This window comes from Chionomys nivalis, chromosome 6 (assembly GCF_950005125.1).
Source record: "Chionomys nivalis chromosome 6, mChiNiv1.1, whole genome shotgun sequence".
NCBI lineage: Eukaryota > Metazoa > Chordata > Mammalia > Rodentia > Cricetidae > Chionomys > Chionomys nivalis.
The window spans coordinates 4,641,349-4,664,265 of record NC_080091.1 but is presented as its reverse complement, the minus strand read 5'-3'; the positions used below and the strand labels follow the sequence as shown (position 1 = coordinate 4,664,265).

The 22,917-nt window shown below is 58.2% G+C and overlaps 2 protein-coding genes across 7 annotated transcripts; one reads left to right on the top strand and one right to left on the bottom strand.

Moving 5' to 3' along the window:
* The first annotated feature begins 722 nt into the window (after positions 1-722).
* Positions 723-9,406, top strand: Cbarp (CACN subunit beta associated regulatory protein). Its single transcript, XM_057771122.1, has 10 exons — positions 723-1,027; positions 2,631-2,730; positions 2,825-2,964; positions 3,067-3,131; positions 3,512-3,656; positions 4,704-4,875; positions 5,013-5,141; positions 5,342-5,555; positions 6,824-7,004; positions 7,741-9,406. The coding sequence occupies exons 2-10, from the start codon at positions 2,638-2,640 to the stop codon at positions 8,702-8,704; spliced, it is 2,103 nt and encodes a 700-aa protein (XP_057627105.1). The 5' UTR covers positions 723-1,027; positions 2,631-2,637; the 3' UTR covers positions 8,705-9,406.
* Stk11 (serine/threonine kinase 11) lies at positions 9,332-22,917 on the bottom strand. 6 transcript variants are annotated; one of them, XM_057771124.1, is made up of 10 exons: positions 22,342-22,917; positions 15,145-15,228; positions 14,521-14,610; positions 13,909-14,041; positions 13,705-13,841; positions 13,330-13,457; positions 12,842-12,899; positions 11,846-12,042; positions 9,913-10,108; positions 9,332-9,693 (listed from the first exon to the last, which is right to left on the bottom strand). In XM_057771124.1, the coding sequence occupies exons 1-10, from the start codon at positions 22,629-22,631 to the stop codon at positions 9,495-9,497; spliced, it is 1,512 nt and encodes a 503-aa protein (XP_057627107.1). In that variant the 5' UTR covers positions 22,632-22,917; the 3' UTR covers positions 9,332-9,494. The 6 variants fall into 6 exon arrangements, with proteins under 6 accessions (XP_057627107.1, XP_057627109.1, XP_057627108.1 ...); XM_057771128.1 differs by having other exon boundaries at positions 9,629-9,693; positions 9,913-10,113; XM_057771125.1 differs by having other exon boundaries at positions 9,553-10,108.

Below are 22,917 nucleotides of genomic sequence, written 5' to 3'. Positions count from 1 at the left end.
AGATAATTGGTTGCAAGGGATTGTCTGGAATGGGTCATTCCATTACAGACCTCTATAGATGCAAGTTAAAATTCTTACTACATTCAGTTAGTGGGCAAGAAGGCAGCAAATATTCGGACATCAAAGGACAACTTGTGGAAGTAGGTATTCTTACCCTGTGGGACCCAGGGATGGACCACAGGTCCTTGGGCTTGGCTGCAGGCACCCTAGTCTGTTGAGCTATCGCGCCACACACTTCTTCTGGTTCAGAAAGGTTCTCAGGCATCTCAAGCTGGCCTAGTATTCTGTGTCGTTTGATTGGCCTTGCACTCCTGATTCCCTTGATTTCATATCCCAGATGCAGGTGTGCACCATCACAACCAGTTTTGCGTGCAAGTTCTGAGCTGTGTGGGTTTCATTGGATATCTGGGGTGTAGGGGAACGAAGCCAGGCGTGTGGGAGAAAAATGTACATAGACCTCACGGCTTGTAGACTACGGGGATCTACATACTGGAATTGAGCACCCGAGTGGCAGGTGAGAAACTAGACAGCCTAGGGTCCCCCAGACTTGAAATACCCAGTGTTAGGGGAGGGGGAAGGACGCAGTGCGCCCACGCACAATGTTCCGGGACACTGCAGCACCAGGTAAGCTGAGTCGTGCAGCGGTGCAGGGGGGGGGGCGGGGCCGCCCGGCCGCGAGAGGGGGCGCCGGGAGCCCAGGCTCCGCCCCCCGCCCCCGCCAGAAGGGAAGGGGAGGCGGTGGCCAGCGCGCAGCGAGCCAGACGCGGCGGCGAGAGCGGCGGGGGCGGTCAGGCTGCGGGACCGGGCGGCTACCCGGTGCACCGAGCCAGGGGCCTGAGCGGGCGCACCGCCAACGCAGTCACGTGCGCTGCCCCTCCTCTCTCGCACACCTCCTCCGCGCGCCGCGCTCTCCATTCATAAATTCTCCGCCGGCTCCGCGGCCACCGAGCTCCAGAGCCAACCGGGAGCGCCGTGCATCCGCCACCCGCCCTCCCGCCGCCCATGGGCCGCACGCCCCGGCGCTGAGGTAGGCGCGGCGGGCCCTGGCGCACAGGGACGGGCGGGGACGGGCGGGCGGATGCGTGCGGCCAGGGGATGGCGACCAGCTCCCGGGCCCGCCCTGACCCACCAGTCCTGCCGCGCGCGATCGCGCATGGCTTCGGGGAGGGAGCGGAGACTGGGAAAGACTTGAGCCGCCCTGCATCCCGCGTACCGTCGGCAGCCTGGAGAGGGAGCCCGCCCGTGCCGGCCCTCGGCCTCAGTTTACCCTAGTGACAGAGCGAGAGCAGTGTCGCCATGGCCTCCTGGATCCGCATGAACCTGGCATCGGGTCCTCTGCGCTGCCTCGCACCCTATCCTACTGCGGGGCGGGGGTTCTTCCTGTAGGGACCCCTTGTCTAGGCTGGCGTCCTCGCTGGCCCTCATGACTCCACCTTATTCGCCTTGGATCTCCACCATCTTCCTGTCACTCCCATCACCATCCTTACCATGCCCCACCCCCCTACAGCCTGAATTCATTGCCCGACCTACATTAGCGCCCCTTGCCGCCGGCCAAAATTGTTGCCTGCCGTTCTCAGCCCCGGAGCGCTGAGGACACGTAACCTTCCGGGGGGGGGGGCACATTCGTTTTATCTGGGTCTACGTCTCTCCAAAACTCCCTTGCCGTCCGAAAGCACTGGCGACGCTGGAGCCTGCGAGCTCTTTTTCGATAGGGTTAGGTATTTGCGTGCTCACGCTCGGTGTGGGAACTAGGGATGGCTGGCCAGAGCGGCCCCTGACACCCCAGAATCATCTCCATTCCCTGAATGAGTCAGGTGGAATTTTGAGCAGCCCCTTCCTGAATGTTGCTCCCCACCCTAGCCTCAGTTTCCCCACGCTCCTGGCGGAGGAGCCATCTTGGCCGCGGCTGGGGCGCCCCTGCGGTCGGCCTCCCCCGCGCCCCCGCCCGCCTCCCTCTGCCTGGCAACCCGCCCCCCGGCGCGGCCCTGCGCACCGTCGCCATGGGAACCAGATTTTTCAGGCCAGGAACAGATGAGCGTCTTTTGTCCTTTCCACTCCCACTAGTGTGGGGCACGGGGACCATTCCCTCTGGAGTCGTGACTTGGGTGTGTGTGGGGGGTCACTGGTGCAGCCCCTCCCTCGGGTGCGCTGCCTTCAATTCCTTTTCTATCCCCTGAGACCCTGAGACCCGAAGGACACCTGGGATCTCGACAGAATGTACTGTGGGACTTCATGTCCCCTTCTTCCAAGGGTGATTTCCCTTTCCTGGGCATGTCTGGGCTACCTTGCTGGGCCGGCCGCACCGGCCAGCCAGGGAGGTGGCTGGGATGTAGGAGAGCCACTTGTACACAGACACACACGCACTCACTCCTGCGCACGCGCGCGATGCCACCTTCTATGTGATAAAGATGGCGAAAGAGAGGTCCTGGGAAAAAAGCCCTGGCTCCAGGCGCCCTAGGGAGTGGGTGTGTGTGGGGGGTGTGGCTCACATTGCCCCACCTGTCCATGAGTCACACCAGTGACGGCAGCTGCTGCTCTTGCACGGGGATGATGGGGGCTGACTTGCAGGGGCTCCTGTGGGGAGGGGCTAGCAGAGCTGAGCCTGAGCTGGCTCTATGCCCTACCTGTAGCCTCAAAATGCAGCCCACGGCCACCATGGCCACAGAGGCCACTACCACCGCCACGGTTGCCCTGACGACTTCGTGGGACAATGCTACCAGCCGCCCCACGGTGGGTGGTGACTCCTGGAAGTGGGGGTAGGGTGAGGATAGAAAGGAGCCCTCCTGACACATCCCATCCCGTGCACCTGACCCCCTCCCTTCAGGCGGAGCCCGACCCCATCTTGGACAACTATGTACTGCTGGTGGTGGTGATGTCGCTGTTCATCGGGGGCACGCTGGTGGTGCTGTCTGGCGTTCTTCTGCTCTGCAAACGCTGCTGGGAGGTGCACCAGCGCTTCAACAGGTGCAAGCCCAGGGAACCTCTTTGTGACACGCCCAGGTGGTGCCTACAGAGCCCCACAAGTGGGGATCCCCATCACTGCTCACTCCTCGCTTTCTTACTCAGGGCCATGGATGAAGCAGAGAAGACCACCACTACTTACCTGGACAACGGCACCCACCCTATACAAGGTGAGGGGCCCGCGTGGTCCGCAGCATCCTTAGCTGCACTTGACTGTGCCTCCCGCCGCGCCCCGCCCCTCGGCCCCCTGCCCGCCCCCTCGGGCCGCCTGACGGTCTGTCTGTCTGTCTCCCCCACCAGACTGGGCGCAGTTCGAGTCCGACTCATCTCTGTTTCCTTAACGCCCAGGCGTAGGTGCGCACAGGCGCGTGCTGAGAGCGAGTGAGTGTGTGAGCGGATGAGCGAGTGCCCGCCGCCCCGCCCAGCCCGCCCTGTCCTGCCCTCATTCGGCCCGCGCCCCCCTCCCGACCCACCCCTGCCCAGCAGCCTGCCTGGCAGCAAGACACGCGCGGCCCACCCGGGGCCCACCCTCTCTTGACTCTTCTCACAGACCCCGACTGCAGGGGGGAAGACCCCGAGAGCCAGGACACGGAGACAGAGCGCTTCCTAGCCACCAGCTCCACCGGCCGCCGCGTGTCCTTCAATGAGGCTGCCCTGTTCGAACAGAGCCGCAAGGCTCAGGACAAGGGCCGCCGGTGAGGGAAGCCAGGGGGAGGTCACAGCTTGGTGCTGAAAGCCGGGGACCCTGGCTCAGGTCTCTTGGTATGGGCTGGCAGGGAGGTAGTAGAGAGTAAGTATCATATTAAGGTATAAGCTATGGTTAATGTGTTGAGCACACTGCAGATGGAGGCAGGAGGATTACCGGAGTTATTTTTAAATGTTTATGTGTTTCTGTGTGTTTATGTACACGGTGGTGCAAGTGTCCATAGTGGCCAGAAGAGGGCGTCAGATCTCCCTGGAGCTAGAATTACAGGTGGTTCTGAGTAACCCAGTATAGGTCTTGGAAACCCAACTCAGGTCCTTTGCAAGAGTAGTAGGTGCTGTTAACGCCCGAGCCATTGCTCCAGCTCTGATTGCTGCAAATCTGAGGCCTGACTGGCCCACATAGAAAGAACTATGGCTGCTGGGCGATGGTGGCGCACGTCTTTAATCCCAGCACTTGGGAGGCAGAGGCAGGCGGATCTCTGTGAGTTCGAGACCAGCCTAGTCTACAAGAGCTAGTTCCAGGACAGGCTCCAAAGCCACAGAGAAACCCTGTCTCGAAAAACCAAAAAAAAAAAAAAAAAAAAAAAAAAAAAAAAAAAGAAAGAAAGAACCATGGCTGGCATGGGTACATGCGTTTCAAGACCTGCCTTCAAAGGGAAATGCTAGGTATGGTAGTGTGTACCTGTATTGCCAGCCCGTGGCCAGCAGAGGCAGGAGGATTGCTCTGAAGTTCAAGGCCAGCCAAGGCTTGAGAGTGGTACCTCAAAGAACAAAAACAAACAAACAAAAACCCAAAAGGGGGGTGTTGAGTGTGGCTGGAGACAGAGACAGAGGGTGCTCTGTGAGTTCAAGGCCAGCCTGGTCTACACAGAGACCCGATCTAGAAAAGTGAACCAGCAGTGGTCCCAGTACCTGGTAGACAGATGGGGGCAAGGGAATCAGAGGTTTAAAGTCATCCTTGAATGGGGAATAGATGGTAAAATAGATGTTCCGCTAAGGGCTGCCAAGAGCTGATTGTTGGGGGTCCCCCAACATAGGTATACCCTGACAGAGGGGGACTTCCATCACCTCAAGAATGCCCGTCTCACCCACCTCCACCTACCACCCCTCAAGATCGCTACTATCCATGAGTGTGACCCGGGCGAGGCCAGCTCAGTGGCCACACCCCACCCAGCTACCACCCCCAAAGACAGCTTGGCTATTTTCCAGGTAAGGGTCAGTGCTGCAGCCAGCCCTGGTCCTTGGCAGAATGGTGGTGGGTACCAAGTGGAGTCCTGGCCGGCTGGGGTGGGGAAGTGGGACCTCCCGCTCACCTCTTGTCCACTCTCAACCCCCCTATCTCACAGCCCCCCGGGAAGGCCCTCACTGGCCACGCAGTGGGTCCCAGCTCCGCCCTGCCAGGTGATCCCTACAACTCTGTGGACTTCTCGGAGATCAGCCCCTCTGGCTCCAGCGACTCTGGGGAGGGCACCTCGGTGAGGAGGGTCCCCTGTAAGAGTCAGGCTGGTGGGAAGAGTGCTCAGCTCCTCTCCAGCCCAGGGAAGAGAACTAGACAGGGTCTAGGAGGGTGGAGCCGGCCTGAGAGAGGAAGCTAGAAGGGTGACCCTTGCTTAGTGGGGACCCAGGGGGCACTCCATGCCTGACAATCGTTCCTGCCTCCCCCCACGTTCCCCAGTTAGATGCAGGTGCCCGGGGTGCCAAGGCTGCCGGGCCTGGGCCTGAGGCAGCACCTGGGGAGATGGGGACAGGCTCCTCGGGGCCAGGCACTGTGCTGCAATTCTTCACACGGCTACGCCGCCATGCCAGCCTGGATGGGGCTAGCCCCTACTTCAAAGTCAAGAAATGGAAGCTGGAGTCCAGCCAGAGAGCGTCCAGTCTGGACACGAGAGGTAAGGCACCCCAGAGTGACCGTGACTGTCAGGGGCCGTCTAGATGGAGGCCTGGCAAATGGGCAGGAATTCCCAGGGCCTGCGTCTCTCCTAGGCAGGTGACCATCCCGTAACTTGTGACCCAAGGCTGAGTGTCCACCCTACATTCCCAGGACATGTGTGCACTGGTGTGGTGCTCCCCATCAGCTGTCCGCAGCTCTGCGGACCTCCACCAGTCCTTTGGCCTGGTTAGGCTTTGGCTTTATTAGAAAGTCACAGGGCCTGTAGCGGGTACGGCCCCGACTTCCCCCTCCAGTACCACAGAAACCCAGTGTGGTGCTCATGCCTCGGCACTCAGGACACTAATTCAGAGCTAGCCTCAGCTATGTAACCCTTGGCTACATGACTACATGAGAGCCTGCCTCAAAAAAAAAAAAATGGTGTGGGGGGGCGGTATTGCACTAATTCTAGGATCTGTGAATGGTTGTTTGTTGTAAGACTGTCTGTGTGGCCCAGACAGACCTTGAACTCGGGGCAACCCTCCCGGTTGCAGGGGATCACAGACACAAAACTGACCAGCTAATCCCTGTGCACTCTCGATAAGGCCCTGGACAGTTAACAATTTGGGCTTTGTGGCCACATTGTCCCATCTCAACCTCTGCTGTAGGAAGTAGCTTTTGTGTACAGATGAATACGGATTTTGCTTCAGTAAAAGCTATCATAGCCCCAGGATCCAGGGTTGCTTGCTGTAGGGAGGACACTCAGGCTTTACCTGGGTGGCAGTGGCTCCCAGGCACTGGCTTCCCTGTGGGGAGGGAAGGGGGATAGGAGGTTCTACATGGCACAGGGCTCACACCCTCCCTTTCCAGATACCACCGTGGGAGGAGGGTCTGGCTGTCTGGACCAGAACCTGTTTGGTGGGTGGCTCCCAGCCTACCTGGAGGTCCGCCCAGCAGCAGTTCTGTGTTTGGGGAAGATCTTGGCTACTGACCAGGAGCTGGGGCAGTTTCCCTTCAAGCTTCCTAGGCCAGGGCACAGCGTGTAGGTGGCACCTTCTCTCCTTCCTGGCCCTAACAACTCCAGCTCCCCTGTGCCTGCTGCTTCGGCAAGAACTGGGCTGTGCTAGCCACTGGGTGTCCTCTCTCCTGGCCATACCTGTCCAGCCAGGGTGTTCTGTCTGGACTGCTTTCCCCTGAGGCCTTCTAGTTCATGCCTAATCTCTGGTCTGGACACATATGCCCTCTGCCTCAGTTTCTTCAACTGACCGACTACTCCCCCCGCCCCCGCAGGTTCCCCTAAGCGGCACCACTTTCAACGGCAGCGGGCAGCCAGTGAGAGCATGGAGCAAGAGGGGGATGACCCCCATGCCGACTTCATTCAGTACATTGCCAGCGCAGGCGATTCGGTGGCCTTCCCACCCCCCCGCCCCTTTCTGGCCAGCCCCACCAGCCCGCCCCCCACTCTCGGCAGGTATTTTTCAGTAGATAGAGATGCTAAGGGTGGGCCTGTGGGCCCCTGCCCTGCCCCGTCCCCCCTAGGTGGCCCAGGGACTGCCCTCCTGGCCCTGTGGACACGAACTCGAGTCACACTGGCCACCTCATGGGGGCCACCTCTCCAGCGCAGACCGGAGAAGGAGGGAAACAGGGAAAGCTTGGGTAAGGGTAGGTGGGCAGTTGATGGCTCCAAGGTCTCCAAGATGGGACACCCGCCAGAGCAGGGCAGCGGGCTTGGGCCTACCCTGACCCTGCCAATTTGTGGCAGACTCCGAGGCCTGAAAGGCTCCTCAGTTGTCCCAGCAACCCTTCTGCCTACCTGTACTCCTGATATATGGCCTGACGCCTCACACAAGCCTTGGTGATTGCTTCTATCAGAAGCAACTTCCCTCTCCAACCCAAAAGCAAAACTCCCAAATGCCAAAACCAGTAGGATACAGACAGAGGCCCTGCAAACTTGGGGTGACCCTTGGCTTCTGTGATTCACACCTGGCCCTACCATCCCATGACCAATGGGTGAAGTAACCATGTAGGACGAGGGGCCGATTTGGAGTCTAGTTCAGGTCCATTCCCTTGCACATCAAGAGAATGTATCTAGGAGTGGCCCAGGCTCCATGAGGGGTCCATGTCCATAGTCCCTAATGCACAAACGTGTGGCCTGGCAGGGCAGGGCAAGGCCTGCAGGCTCTGACCACGTGGGCCTGGCCTTGCAGGCTAGAGGCGTCTGAGGCAGCGGGAGGAGCAAGCCCCGAGACTCCTCCGGAACACAGCATCAGTTTGGGGCCCGAGCATGCGCAGCAGCAGGACCCACAGCAAGAGCAGGACGCCGAGCATGCACAGTGCAGCTACCGTGACCTGTGGAGCCTTCGTACTTCCCTCGAGCTAAATGCAGCCACTGCATCGGACCACAGCAGCAGCGGCAATGACCGCGACTCAGTGCGCAGCGGCGACAGCTCAGGATCGGGCTCCGGGGGTGGCGGCCCAGCACCTGCCTTCCCGCCCCCACCGGAGTCTCCGCCTGCTCTGCGGCCTAAGGACGGCGAGGCCCGCCGCCTGCTGCAGATGGACAGTGGGTATGCGAGCATCGAGGGCCGCGGTGCAGGTGACGAAGCCTCCGAACTTCCAGCTCCAACCCGCAGCCCTCCCCGCAGCCCGCGAGCCTGGCCGCGCAGGCCACGCCGCGACTACAGCATCGACGAGAAGACGGACGCACTTTTCCACGAGTTCCTGCGCCACGACCCACATTTCGACGACGCGCCACGCCATCGCGCACGGGCGCATCCTCACGCCCACGCTCGTAAACAGTGGCAACAGAGAGGCCGGCAGCACAGTGACCCCGGTGGCGCACGCGCGGCCACACCCCCAGGGGCAGTCCGTCCTGCGCGTGCGCCCTTGCGTCGTGGTGACAGCGTTGATTGTCCTCCCGAAGGCCGTGCACTGACGACTACAGGTGATGACCCGTCCATTCCTGTCATCGAGGAGGAGCCTGGAGGCGGAAGCGGTGGATGCACGGGCTCCGGGCTGTGCGTCGAGCCCGCCGGGGCGCTACTGGACAAGCTGGCAGTCAGCCTCGACGATAGACTCTTCTCTCCCCGTCTCCCTGAGCCAGTCGCCTCCTCCCCGGTGCTGATTGTCGCTGCTGCTGCGCCCACGTCTCCCGACCACAGCCCGGCCTAAGCTCTGTGTACTCGACCCGCCTCTCGGCAGCTTCCATGGCGGCACGTGGGGCCGCTGCGGATAGCAGAAACCTGGGGTTGTAGTGCATGCGCACGCAGCCCAATTCGAACTGCGCACATGCGCTGTCCCATCACTTAGCGGGTCGCAGTGGCCTCCAGAGGCGCGAGGCTCCAGGACCCTGGCTCAGCTGCAGTGGGGGTAAAGTATTACATGTCCGACCATGGCACCCAGCCTCTGGCCACAGAGGCGGGTGAAGCAGGTTCTGAGGCACAAGCAGCCTCCCTCCATTAGTGAGCACGTGCTGGTGATACCATTGCCTGCCATATGCTTGCGTGAACCTACAGGAGGGGAAGGGACCTTGGGGCAGAGAATCAGCGAGGAGGTCGCTGCTCCAAATCCTGAATCCATTTACCTCACCATGGTGTGCGCCCTCGCAGCAGCCGTACCCTCCCTCTCCAAGCAATAACTGCCTCTCCCGCTCTCAGCATGTGCACAGGCCCCACCTTGTCCCATTCCTCCCCAAGAGCCTTGGGCTTTGGACACGCGGACAGAACAGCCCAGGCGGCAGCTTCAAGTTTCCCAAGCTTTATTTATTGCCAAAATATAGGGCGGCCTCGCCTTGAGAGCCCGCTCACTCCCTGCCCTGTGCCCTGCGTGGGTAGTTGTGTTGTCTGGTTGGTCATAAATGTCTCTGCATATTCACTTGCTCTGGGTTTTTTTTCTGCAGGCCACCCTGTGCCCCGCCTGCTCCAAACACCCTCACAGCCACAGCTCAAATCCACTTGTTTTATTAAAAAAAAAAAAAAATCAACCCAAAGACAGCGAGGCTTGCGGGGCGGCATGCGGGCGAGGCCGGCCAGTGGTCTCGACATAAAGTGCTTTCTGGGGCGGTGGTCCACCCTCGGCTCCAACGCCCAGTCCACATGGGTGGGCCGAGAACCGCAGCCTTGCCGGGGCACCTGCCCGGTGATCCTGGTGACACACTGCAGGTAGGTAGAAGAGGTTACTCAGTACCTAGCCACTGCAGGGAGGTAGACACTACCATTGGTACAATCATGACTGGTAAGGGCTGTGGTCTCAGTCACCAAACCTCACCCCATGGGACCAGTGGAGCCCTGCCCCAAGGGAAGAGCCAGGAACACAGCAGACACCCACTGAGCACCAAGCCGGTCTTTCTTGATCCTTCCTGGCCTTGCGCCCACCTGCAGGCTGCAGTCACTGCTGCTTGCAGGCTGAGAGCCGGCGGATCTTGTTGCTGGAGCACGACTTGCGAGCAGGGTTGAAGGTGCCGGGTCGGCCTTCCGGCTTCACCTTGCTGCTGAGCTGGGGCTCTGTGCCATTCACACACACAGCTTTGGGCAGGCTGCGGGTCTGTCCATTCTGACCCATTTCCTCTTCCACGACCTGTCCTGCGGGAAGATGGCAGGTATGGCTTGAGCCAAGGGACCCGGCCAGCCCCGACTGCACCAGAGGCTGGTCAGGCTATGCTTTCTAGCCTCTAGTGCCATCCCTCAGTGGCTCCAAAGGCCTGTGCAGCCAGGCCCAGCCTTTCCAGTGGTCTGCCCTGGCCCCCCTGCAGCACGTCCATGCTCACCTGCCTGTCTAGCCAGGGTAGCCCAAGCACCAGCTCACAGAGCTCTCCAAGCGAGGCAGGCTCTGGACCCACACCAGGCCCATGGAGATGAAGCACTCAGCCTGGGGGCTACTAGCTGTGCTGAGCATGGGGACACCGTCCAGCTGGGGGCTACAGGTCTAGCTTTCTCTGCTGGCCTGCCATCGCAGTGGGGATAAGTCACCTCTCCCAAAGCTCCTCAACAAGTGGGCAGTCTCTAGCATGTAACTGCATAGCCATCAGGTGTTTGAGATGTTACTATGGGAACCCAACAGAGCCCACCACCCCCCGCCCCACCTGTATCTAGAGTCCCTCCTCCCAAAACCTCTGATTCTGCCAAGACTGGCAGCACCCACCCTAGCCCTCACTCTGGGCTAGACTGAAGCATGAGGTACGGTGACCCCGTAGCAGGAAACCCCTCCCCACAAGGCACTGGGTCCTGTGCAGAGGCTGTCCTTAGGTACTGCCCCTGCACAGCACCATTCTAGGTGACACAGGGCCCCACTGGCTACCCAGATACAAGGCAATGTCCCCAGACCCCTCCCCGTAGCCTTGCCTTCTTTCAAACCACAGCCTCCCTGAGGGTCCCAAAGATGCAGTCAGCATCCTAAGTGCACCCCTCCCCCACTGGTGAGCTCCCATGGAGGTCCTGCCAGGCGTCAGCCCTCAGCTGAGAGCCTAGCTAGTGGTACACATTCCAGACGGGCTCAGGGTGACGAGGCCCTCGCTGTCTGAACAGAAGATGCTATTAGAACTGTGAATCTTGAGAACGACTGTGGCTAGGGCCCATACCGGACTCAGGGTCCCAGCTGGTAATGCTTCCTGAACCCTTAATTGCTACAGGGACACCAGGGGTCCAGGGGCCTGACCCTCCCACACACAACTGTTTGAAGGGCCAGGAGATGCCTTCCAGTAGGGCTGGCTTAAGGGGCACAAGGACAAGGGCCCTCAGAGCTCTATCTAGCCAGTGGTAACCTTGGTGCTGAGGGCCTGGCTCAGGCCTTGAACCTGGTGTTTTTTTGGCACCCTGGTGGGAAGCCTGCCAGGGTAGTGACAGGGAAGGGCAGTCGCGGCAAGCATCCACCTGCAGACACAGTGGACAAAGCTTTATGGAGGACATGGGCAGGGCAGCAGCCAGGGAGCTACACTAAGGCCTCGAACCCCTCCTCGGGCTCCTCTCCAGGAAGGCCTGCGCCCTGGCTCTTCCACATGCATGTGTCGCATGCATCCTCGCTAAGCCCTGCCTCGGCCGCCTCCTCGACACCTGGGGAAGAAGGCGATATAAGGTCAGGCATGGCGAGGACTGAGGGCCACTGGACCCTCCCTCACTTGGCTGTCTCAGGGCACCAGCCCACTGCCCTCCAGGGTCTTCTCCTGCCACAACTCGCAGCCAGGGAGTCCTTCGCTAGCCCAGAGTGCAATGCCGCAGCTGAGGGTGGCTCAGGTCAGACTGGAGCCTCGGGGAAAGGACAAGCCCCAGAGAGCACAAAGGCGCCAGCTCCAGGGTGACCCAAGCTGAGCCAACTCACCGGGCACCGTGAAGTCCTGGGTGTAGATGATGCCATCCTCAATGTCAAACAAGTCCTCATCCTCATCCTCATCGGCACGGCCATGCAAGTCCTCCAGGTAGGGCACCACTGTCATACTGCGCCAACGGTCCTTAGTGTCTGGGCTCGGGGGGATGGGCACCAGTGCTTCAGCCAACGGGTGTTTCTTCCGGAACCAGCTGCAAAAGTCCAGGTGCAACAGACACATCAGTAATCAGTACTGGGCCCTTGGTGAAGACATCTACACCTCATACAAGATGAGGCCTACCACAGCCCAAACACCCATGGCTGCCCTCATGGGTGCTACAGCTAAGATCTCGGCGAGGGGTTCAGGGATCCTGACATGTGCACTCACACTAACACCCCAGAAACCACTGCCCGCTGATGGCAACCACAGCTCCTCAGACTAGGGTGGACAATCAAGGCCCTGCACCTCCAGTCCCGCTCATCTCACACAGAGGCTAAAAGCCCTCCCTAGGAAACACCCAGTTGAATTAGTCTCAGCCCAGCATGAAGGTGGCAAAAGCCCTGGGGACAACTGGCAGGGGCAGAGCCCACAGGCCACCTTGGACCCAGGGTTCCCACCAACAGAGTAGTAAAGAACAGGATGGAGGCTCCATAGCCTTCCCACTCCCATGCCGAGATGGTCGGGCTCCACTGGGTCCGGAGTGACACACCCGCTATTCTCTTCCACATCTGCTGCCACAGCCTCCCACCACAGAGGAACTGCTGCACCCCTGCCTGCACACCTCAACAGCAGCAGCAGAGGGAGGGAGCCTGGGATAGGCTGGTGCTGGAGGATTTCACCCCTGCCTGCACTGGGCGCCAGGAGGGAGGCAGAGCTCACACACGGCACTTCCCCTGGCCAGCAGCGGACGGCGCATATACATCCTCACTTCTGTGACCACCAGCATCTGCAACCATGCTCTCATGTGCACTCAGACCCCAGCAGGTGCACACGGCAAGGGCAGCGCTTACCTGTGCTGCCTGATCTGTCGGATGGAGAACCTCTTGGCTGGCTCATACTCCAACATCCCTGTACAACAGAAGGGTCAGTGGACTAGGTGCCTGCCTTCTCCGTGCCACAGCCCCACCCCACCATCCATCCTACTGGCCTTCCTAGGCCCCAGTGAGCCAGAACCAGGCAGCCTGGGCATAGCACCGAGACCCCCCTGGATGGGGCAATCAAAGCTGATGCTAGTGCCCCCTGCTGTACAGCCAGGATACACAGGACACCCCTGCATTCTCTGTGCAGAAACCAGGGAAACAATCCTCGAGACCTCCAGTGCCAGCTGACAGGGGCTGCTCTATTAGTGAAGGTAGGCCACTGGCCCCACCCCACTGCCATCTCTGGCCACCTAGGAGCTGCAGGAGAGCCCTGCTGACTCCGGACCCTCCACAGACCAGAGGCTCTGCCCCTGGCTGTCCTGGCATGCAGGTGTCCCAGCCACTAGGAAGATGCCCACCTCGGAGCAGGTCAGAAAGTGGTGGGCCGCAGTCGCAAGGGATGGTGAAGTCCCCTCTCCCGATGTTCTCAAACAGCTTGTAGATATTGTCTCCCTCAAATGGGTACAGGCCCGTGGTGATGTTGTAGCTTAACATAGGAAGACAGAATCAGTGCTGGCCACACCAGAGACCAGGTGCCCAACTCCCAGAAGGATCAATGTTAACTGGTAGATGTGCGGCCATAGCACCTACACCCACCCTGTGAGGTGGGGTCGAGGGGAACCATATCCATAGGCCTGGAATATCCAACTTGCTGATCACCGTGGACAAAGAGCCCCAAGAACACTAAAGAAAACCCGCAGCTCCCCATCTGCTACAGGCTCTAAAACACTTACAGTGTGACCCCAGCTGACCAGATGTCCACCTTGAAACCTGAGAAGGTGTCAAGTCCATTGGCGATCTCGGGTGGCTGGAAGGCCGGGGAGCCCTGGCTTGTCCGGCAGGTGTCATCCACAGCAAAGGGGTGCAGGGCCTGGAGGGCAGTGAGAGTCAGGGGTGCTCAGGAGAAGTAGCCCAGGAGCCCTGCACACGGTGCCTACCTCGGCAACACCCAGGTCGGAGATCTTGAGCGTGCCGTTGGTGGTGAGCAGCAGGTTGCCCGGCTTGATGTCCTTGTGCACAATGCCCTGGCTGTGTAGGTACTCCAGGCCGTCAATCAGCTGGCGAAAGTACCTGAATGGGTGGGACCGGCTCAGGCCCCACAGGGTCTCAGCCCATACCACGGTGCCTACACAAGCCTGCTATGCAATTTGGTAGAGTCTCGAGGCCTAGCCCACAAGGGAACAGGTGTTTGGGGTTCAGGTAACAGACATGATAGTCAGAAGGTCGGAGCCCATTGGAAATTACAGGGGGCAACTACAGACACTGGGGCCTAGGCCCAGGGTGCCAAGCCTCCCCTCTGGCTCAACTTCTTCCCCTTCCCTTGATTCTGTGTCAACCAAGGATCGTGACTCCATGGAGACTAGGAGAGACGGCCTCAGAGTCAGGCTCTGCAGGGCAGTGGGTCCACAGGCCTAATAGGAAGGTGATCCCAAGCACATTGGCTGGGCTGAAAAGTGGGGGCCCGGAAACATCTGGTTTTCCTGACAATGTTGCTGACAAGAGCCACAGAAAGTGTTGGCTGCTCCTCCTGTACCTAGCAGGGCACTCACCCATGGGCCTGGCACACAGGGAAGCGCTTCTCCGGCACACTGTCCAGCATCTCCTGCATGCCACACACGCAGTACTCCATCACCATATACGTAGGGTGCTAAGGAAAGCAGCACACACCAGGCTCCCGGAGCCCTGCTCCTACCAGTACTCAGAGTCCACAGGGCCACTGCACTACCTTGGTCCACATGGAGTCAGCATAGGATACAAATGGACCAGAAACGGGATGTCTACTCATCGCCCCAGGGTGGAAGGGGTGCCTGGGAGTCTGGGCTGCAGCCAACTACAGGGCACTCAGCTCTCCATGTGCTCCCAGGACTGCCCAGATGCAGAGCAGGTGCAAGCTCTACCCTGGGAAGGGGCAGCAAGGGAAACCATTAGAAGGGAGGCAGTGCCAATGCATGTAGGCTCCAGGTACCCGAGATCGTGCCCAGCTCTAACCACAGTGGCCAGACCAGACTGGCATACGATAAGAGCTTCATGCCCTGCTCACCCTGTCTGCTAAGTTGCCAGGCATCACAGGACAACACACGAACTGAGCTGCAGTTAGAGGCTCTGGCTATAAAGGGTTTCCACTCCCTACCACACACAGGGACCACCTCACCCCACTCCACCCCACAGGATATATCTTCTGCTTCTCCTCATTGTACAGCACGTCCACCAGCTGAATCACATTCCGGTGCCGCAGCCGCCGCAGCAGCTGGATCTCCCTGTAACAGAGGATACTGCTCAGCCGGCCCTGCCTGCTGTGAAGCTGCCCATCTGGGAACACACTGAACATGGGGTGGGGGTCAAGTCTCCTGCTCCATCCCAGGGACCATCAGGACACTGGGATTGCTTCATAAAAGCAAAGCCCCATGTCAAATGGCAAAGGCTCAGCACCTAATGAGCTACGATAGGGCCACAAGAGCTTCTCCCAAGCACTGTTCCACCTCATGACTTGGATATCCACCCAGCTGGGCTGAAGGAAAGTTCAGAGGCTAGCAGCAGCAGAAACGGCCACCATGGTGCCAGCGAGGAAAACATTGGCCCCACATGAGAACCACTGTGCAACAAATGGGGGCCACCAGCCAGTCACAGAGGCTCCCCTTAGCTCAGGTCTGATGCCTAGATAGCAACAGCACCTCAACACAAGTTCCACCACCACATGCATGCACGGCACCCATCACAGTCTCGCACACAAACGCCCCCAGCAACCAAAAGGCACAAGCCAGGGTCCACACACTGATAGACACATAATGAAGCATCATACCGACGTGAACAGAAACAAGGCTCGACACTTGTCAATCATGCCCTATGAGAGACACAGGCAGAAAAGGCCACATGGGGTGAGCCTTCACAGAACAAGTGAATCCAGAGGCAAAAGGGTTTGCTGGGGCCATGGCTGGGGTGGATGGCTCATGGCGGCTGTCTCTCGAGTGAGGGAACGCTGTGGAACTGGACAGTGGTGACAGCCACACCATGCACAGACTCTGTGAGTGAGGAAAGCACGAGTCTCCTCTCCAGTTTGGTTTGTACCCTCACCAACAAGCTCAGCAGGGTGGAAGCACCCCTCCCTGGGCTGCCCTCACCTCCTTAAGCCCCACCTCTTCCAGAACTCTTCCTGGACAGTCCACTGGGCATTCATCCTATGCTCTGTTCCAGTCACAAGCTTGGTGTGGAGGGGCCTTGGGAGCAGACGCTCTGCTGAGTGACGTGCTTTCACCCTGGGTCCAAATTCAACAGTGCCCACCCAGGCTGGCACATGCTATTTATGGAGCTGTTCTGTGTTCCCAGCCTGATGGACACACAGGGCCTTGAGGGGCATGATGAGGCCAGTGAGACACCGCAACTGTCCTTCAAAATGGTACAAGAGGTCTTGGAGCTCAGTCCTAGTACACTTTCTATCTCTAGGGGCCACAAACATGAAAGAGAAACCACACAGGATGGAGGCACAGCCAGAAGTGACGATCCTGAGCCACCCATGGTACCAGAGGGCACTGATGTTAGGAAGCCACGACACTACGTTTTGGGGTTCCCAAGAAGCCATTTCAAATGTGCCTGGACCAGTGCTCAGATCTAGCATGACCCAACCACCAGACCCTAGCTCCCCACTTCCACACTGAGTTCAGGCAGTCACTACCGCTTTAGAATCAAGGCTCCCATCCTAATCCCCACACACACCAACCACAGCAGGGACTGTTAAAAGGCAGGGCTTAAAGCCCACTAGGAAGGTGAGAGCTGAAGCAGATGCCATACCCAGAACATCAGTGGACACCACTGTGACAGACGCCAAAACTCCAATCAAGACAGAGGGTCACTTAAGCCGAGTCCCCCACAGAGACAGCCCACCTGGACATACAATCTCCTGGGTGCTGTGCACAACACGGCCACAGAAGGAAGAAGGAAGAAGTGAGCCGCGGAGGCCCCAGCATGAGGCCATGAGCTCCCAGGATAGGACAGCACCCCCAGCTCAGGCTTGGGGCCACCCTCCAATAGAGGGTAGGCCAGCAGCTGGCACACACCAATGAAGGCTGGCAACATTCCATCTTTCTGGATATAGATAGCATCAGCTGCCTTGCAGAGGCCAGCCACAATGCCTCTCTGCAGCTGGAACCCTCCTTTCTAGGCACCGCACACAGGCCATGCTCTTCCTAGGGGAATCTGGTGCTGGGCCAAGTCCTCCACATTCTCCACACCTAGAGCTTCCCCAGCGATGAGACAGCCACTGCTCTCCAACATCCCCCTGTACCACACAGTGGCTCTGTGGCTCCAGCCCTTGTCCAGTAGCCCCAACTCAGGCCATGACATATATGCGCTGTGCACCCAACAGTCTCCAGTTGAGCCCTCCTGGAGTACCATCCCATTCCCAGCGAACAGAGCAAACCTGCAAGGGCAACAATGAGCCACCACCAGCCTGGCTCTACAGGGCCTGGGGTGAGTACTGGTAGCCCTCCAGTCTTGAGTCTTAAGCATACGCCCACCGCGGATAACGCATATCAAAACAAGGAGGCTCCTTCTCAGGGATCAAGTAGCTCCAACATCGCAGAACACAACTAACTGCCCTCAAGACCCCCAGCACTAAGAACCCGACCTCCAAAGGTCCATCAAGTTCCTGGGCTCAGTGTCATCTGTGGGATGTGTCCTTGCTTGCAGGTCACTGGACCCCAGCACTCTTCCTGTGACTTCAGTCAACGCAGACCACTGGAACAGGGCAAGACCCCAAGAGGAACTGATCGTAACATGGTAACATGTTCCAACTTCCCCTCAGTCTCCTGACCAGGGCACCCTGCTCTGCAGCCTACACCATGAGTTTGAGGCCACCCTGAGCTACACTCATAGCAAAACACTTTCAAATAACTAAAGGTGGAGAGATAGCTTCCAGGTAAGCCAGGGTCAATTCCTGGCACCTACACAGCAGCCCACCATCATATGGAACTCCAGTTCCAGGAGGTATGACACCCTCTTGGTTTCTCCAGGTACTGTATGCATTAGGAGCACAACACATGGGAAAAACACTCATGGACATGAAGTTTTTCTTTTTTTTTTTTTTTTTTTTTTTGGTTTTTCGAGACAGGGTTTCTCTGTGGTTTTGGAGCCTGTCCTGGAACTAGCTCTTGTAGACCAGGCTGGTCTCGAACTCACAGACATCCGCCTGCCTCTGTTTTTTTGGTTTTTCGAGACAGGGTTTCTCTGTGTGGCTTTGGAGCCTGTCCTGGTTCTCACTCAGTAGACCAGGTTGGCCTTGAACTCAGAGAGTTCAAGTGCTGGGATTAAAGGAACCACTGCCAGGTTATAGTTTTAATAAAGAAAAGCTTACTGCTTGTAAGAGGCTCCCTGGTCTAATGCCTAAGGCCATGACCAAGCCAGCCCCCAGCAACCACTCCACCACTCCTACCCACAGGAAAGTACTTGAGGGCAGGAGGCAACCTGAAGGCCCAGGGAGATTCAGGCAAAGCAAAGGGCCCACCCTCTGGCTGCAAGCTCCCCATACCCCCAGAGCTGCAGGGCTTAGTGCCACCCACCCTGTGTTCAGTGTTTCTTTTTTTTTTTTTTTTTTTTTGGTTTTTCGAGACAGGGTTTCTCTGTGGTTTTAGAGCCTGTCCTGGAACTAGCTCTGTAGACCAGGCTGGTCTCGAACTCACAGAGATCCGCCTGCCTCTGCCTCCCGAGTGCTGGGATTAAAGGCGTGCGCCACCAACGCCCGGCTCAGTGTTTCTTAAGTAACCAAGAAAAGTAGGAAAGGAGAAGGAAGCGGTGGGTGACGCACACGCACCAGCAGTCTAGAGTAAAGCAGCGGCAGCCCCAGGTCAGTCTGGGCTACAGAGAAATAACAGAAAATGACAGCTAAGAGAAGCTGGCTGAGTAGTGGCAGGGGAGCAGGCAGGAAGCAAGCTGAGCATGGCGGGCACATGCAGGGGAGGAAGTGCCTTCCGCTAGGTCCCACCCAGTTCCTCTTGGGCAGCTTAGGCAAGGCCCAGGCAGGAGGCATAGTCCTGCTCTCTGGCCAACTATCCGAAGCTGAGAACACAAACTTGCTAGAACTGACAAACACCAGAACCTCAGCCACAGGCATACCAACACCATGCGAACTAAGCCCCCAGGTAGCGGAGCTCAGGGGACAGGGCAGCAGCACTCAGGGAGGAAAGGCAGTAAGCACAAGAGATGCAGTGTCCTGAGCACCACGGCTGCAGCAGATGCCCAGAGCACTCCACCAGAGTCCAGTATACTGACTGTCCAGCACTGGCTCTGTGAACCAACAAGGATCCCTCTCTGAAAGCATCACTTCCCTGACGAAAAAAGTGGCTAATAGTGGATTGGGGAGATAGTAAATCTTTCTTTGTTTATTTTTTCAAAACAAGGTTTCTCTGTTAAACAGTCCTGGCTGTCCTGGAACTCACTCTGTAAACCAGGCTGGCCTCAAACTCAGAGATCCACCTGTCTCTCCCAAGTGCTGAGATGAAAGGTGTGCACCACCACTGCCTGGCCTGAGATGGTAAACCTTTTCATTTGTTTTGTTTTTCTAAACAGGGTTTCTATATTTAGCCCTGGCTGTCTTGGAACTCACTCTGTAGACCAGGCTGGCCTTGAACTCACAGTGATCCACCTGCCTTTGCCTCCCAAGTGCTGGGATTAAAGGCTTGTGCCATCACTGCCCGGCTAAGACAGTAAATCTTGACAAGAAGCACAAGGACCTGAGTTCAATCCTCCAACACCCAGAAAGACCAGACTGTGGCGGTGCACACTGCGCGCTCACCAGCCTAGTCACCTCGCTCCAGGTCACAGTCTGAAATACGGACGACTGTACCAGAGAGATAACGCCTGTGGCTGACCTTAACTTCTACATGTACATACACACATGTGCACGAACTCACACAGGAAGTGACCCATAGGAGGCCATGGCGTAGGTGAAGGCACACAGGCCACCTCACAGAATAGCAGCTTGTCAAGTGTGCTCTGAGTGTTGTGTGAGCTGAAGGCTGAAAGCCGACAAAGTCCAGGGCTCAGCTTCCCACCTCACTAGCATCCCAACTATGCGCAGTTCTGCATCATAGAGTCCGCCAGTCGCCATGGGGTGGCCTCCGATTGTCCCTGGAGAGCCGCCAGCTGGGCAGGGCGGGGACACTCAACAGTTGAGCGCACTGCCCACCCTCCCACCCCGAAGTGGCCAGCCGCTAGTCAGCACAGACCACTCTGCACAAGCAGGTGCTTTCTGTCCCCAAGGAGAGCTGGTGGCCAGGCACTTTGCAAAGGACATGCAGCTTGGCTAAGCATGGTCCAACTGCCAAGACCTGGCTTTTGGAAGAGTTATGTCTGTGCCACATGGGGGTGGGGCGGCTTCCTCAACCTATCCCTAAGGGCACGTCTCAGAAATACCTCCATTCACAAGCAAAGGGCAGCAAGGCTCCAGCCCAGGGGCCACACCCACATGAAGTCCCACAGGTAAATTAGGGCAAGGCACCCATAGCACACTGAGGAGCAGAAGGTCTCTGCAGTCTTCCCAAGGGAGGCGCCTTGGCGGGCATGCATAATGTCCTACTGGAAGGAGAAAGCTTTGCATGCAGACTGGGTCTAGAAGGTTCCGGACACTTCACCATGAGAGACAACTTGAGTGGAGTTTATTAAGCTCCTGAAAACAAAGGGGCCTTTCTGAATGGGCCAGCTGTCAGCCAAGCTGCCCCTTGCAGGCTGTGACTGTGTGGTTCATACAAGCAGGCGCTCACAGCCTCAAGGTTCCTGCAACACAAGACACTTAGGCAACAGGGCTGCACCAGCACTCCATCGCAAACACCTGGCCTTGGGTCATGCCATGCGAGGACCTAGGTACAGGGCAGTTTGCCAGACAGTCTGCAACTCTAGCCTCAGTTTCTCCTGGCTTTTGTCTTGTGCATGTATATACATGTACCATAGAATAAATGTGGAAGCTGTGTTTGCTTTCGCTGTGCGAGTTCCAGGGCCTTCACCCACTGAGCTATCTTGCCAAGCCCAATTTCCCTTATGAGAAGAGGTTTTGCTATGCATCTCCGGCTGGTCTAAAATCTGAACAAATCCTTCTGCCTCAGTCTCTCTAGCATCGGGATGCCCAGACCAATTCCCACTCCTGAGGAACAGTCCACACTCCTTAAAGCAATCTCGGGGCCGGTGGCTTTCAGTAAACTCCAATGTCCCTCTGAGCTCACTCATGACACCTGTCACTCACATGCCTCCCCACTAACTCAGGTGGAGCCATTTTAGAACCTATGGACCAATTTCTCTCAACTGAACCCACCTGGCTCTGCAAGCCACACCCTGAGAAGGTAATATTAGGTACAGACGTCACGGAACCTGAAGTAGCCGTGGAGCCTCAGTCACAGGCAGAGACAACACATAGGTTCAGGCCTGGGCAGTCAGACACAGTGGGCCCCCAAGGGCCCTGAAGTCAAAGGGGGACTGAAGACCTAGGAGGGGCTGCCTGCGGCGGGAGACCAGCAGACACCACCCAGAAGTGAGGTAAGCAGCCTACCACCTCCACCTTCGGAAGACAGTGATTTGGAACCAGGTTTTCCCCAGCTCAGGTCTCTGACCTCTAAGCCACTCCCACCTGGAGGAACACCCCTAGGTCCCGACTAGCCCAGGACCACTCCTACACACGAAGCCAAGCAGGTCCCAGGCTAGACCAGGCCACCAGCTGGGTGCACACACCTCCCTGTGAGCGCCACTCAAGAGCAGTGTCCAGCTGGCAGAAACCAGGAGTTCTCAGCCTTTCCTGGGACAGGACCACAGGCAAGGTCACCAGTCAGGCAGAGTCCCCGCCAGTGCTGGCCCCCAAGATAAGGCCCCTTCTTGGAAGTCAGTAGGTGAAGTTTCCCAAGTTCGGTCAAGCCCAGCAAGTGATAAAGAGTCCCCACGACCCAGCGACGCCAACCAGGCAGGACACCGCAGGGACCCGCGCCAACACTGGCTAGCTACCTCCTACCCCTGCCTCCCCCCAGCCTGTGTTCACCATTATTTTTGGGTTCCCTCTGACTCCGTAAACAAACTAGCCACCCGCCTGGCAACGCCCGCCAAGGAAGCCAAGCTCGGCCAGCGCCAAGACCCGGACAAAAAAAGTGGACTGGGTAAGCGGAGTCAGCCACACGACCTCCCCCTAGGGCAGTCTGGAGGGCTACCCCAGCACCCTGTCTCCACGCGGGGAAGCTCAGGGGTAGAGGGGGCAGATGGGTAGTGGGAGGGAGGGAGAGGAAAAGGAGGAAGGAAATGAGAAGGGAAAAAAAGAGAAGACCCAGGAAGTAGAGAGGAAGGAGGACCGGCAGCCCAAAAGCTCAAGGCAGCGCCCGAGCCGGCCCCAGGCCCTTGGCACCTACTTCTTGACGTTGGCCTCGCCATTGGGGATCCTGCGCAGCTTTTTCTTCTTGAGGATCTTGACCGCCCTGCGGCACAAGGTCTCGGAGTCCAGGACCTCCTTCACCTTGCCGTACGAGCCCTCCCCGAGCAGGTCCCCCATCAGGTACTTGCCGATGAGCTTGGCGCGCTTGCGGCGCGGCTGGTAGATCACCTCGGTGGAGTCGATACGGTGGATGAAGGTGTCCATGCCCACCGACATCAGCTCGCCCTCGGGGAACAGACCCAGCGGCTGAGGGTCCGCCACGTCCATCCTGGCCCAGTCTTTGTCCTCGTCCCCTTCGGGGATGTCAATTCTTTTCGAATTCGAATTCCACCCCCACCCCCCCACCCCCCGCTTCTTCCAAATGTTCAAGAAGGAAAAAGAAAAGGGGGGAAAAAGAACGACCTCCCCAAACCTCCCGGTCCCCTCAACCGGGCACGTCCCCTTCGCGGGCGCCAATTCTTCACTTTTGATTTTTTTCCCCTTCTTCTAGATGTTCACGGAGCAGAAAACAAAAATAAGAATGAAAAAAATCAACGAGTCCCCAACCCTCGCG

Bases quoted from the DNA above. Each gene is read 5' to 3' on its own strand.
- Stk11 (XM_057771124.1), bottom strand. From the start codon at position 22,631: ATGGACGTGGCGGACCCTCAGCCGCTGGGTCTGTTCCCCGAGGGCGAG. The intron at 15,229-22,341 runs GTAGGTGCCAAG...CCTCTGTTACAG, and splicing joins GGCGAGGCCAACGTCAAGAA to GGAGATCCAGCTGCTGCGGC. The intron at 12,043-12,841 runs GTAAGCGCTGCC...GGACTTTTGCAG, and splicing joins CGACAGATCAGGCAGCACAG to CTGGTTCCGGAAGAAACACC.
- Cbarp (XM_057771122.1), top strand. From the start codon at position 2,638: ATGCAGCCCACGGCCACCATGGCCACAGAGGCCACTACCACCGCCACG. The intron at 3,657-4,703 runs GTGAGGGAAGCC...CCCCCAACATAG, and splicing joins GCTCAGGACAAGGGCCGCCG to GTATACCCTGACAGAGGGGG. The intron at 5,142-5,341 runs GTGAGGAGGGTC...CACGTTCCCCAG, and splicing joins ACTCTGGGGAGGGCACCTCG to TTAGATGCAGGTGCCCGGGG.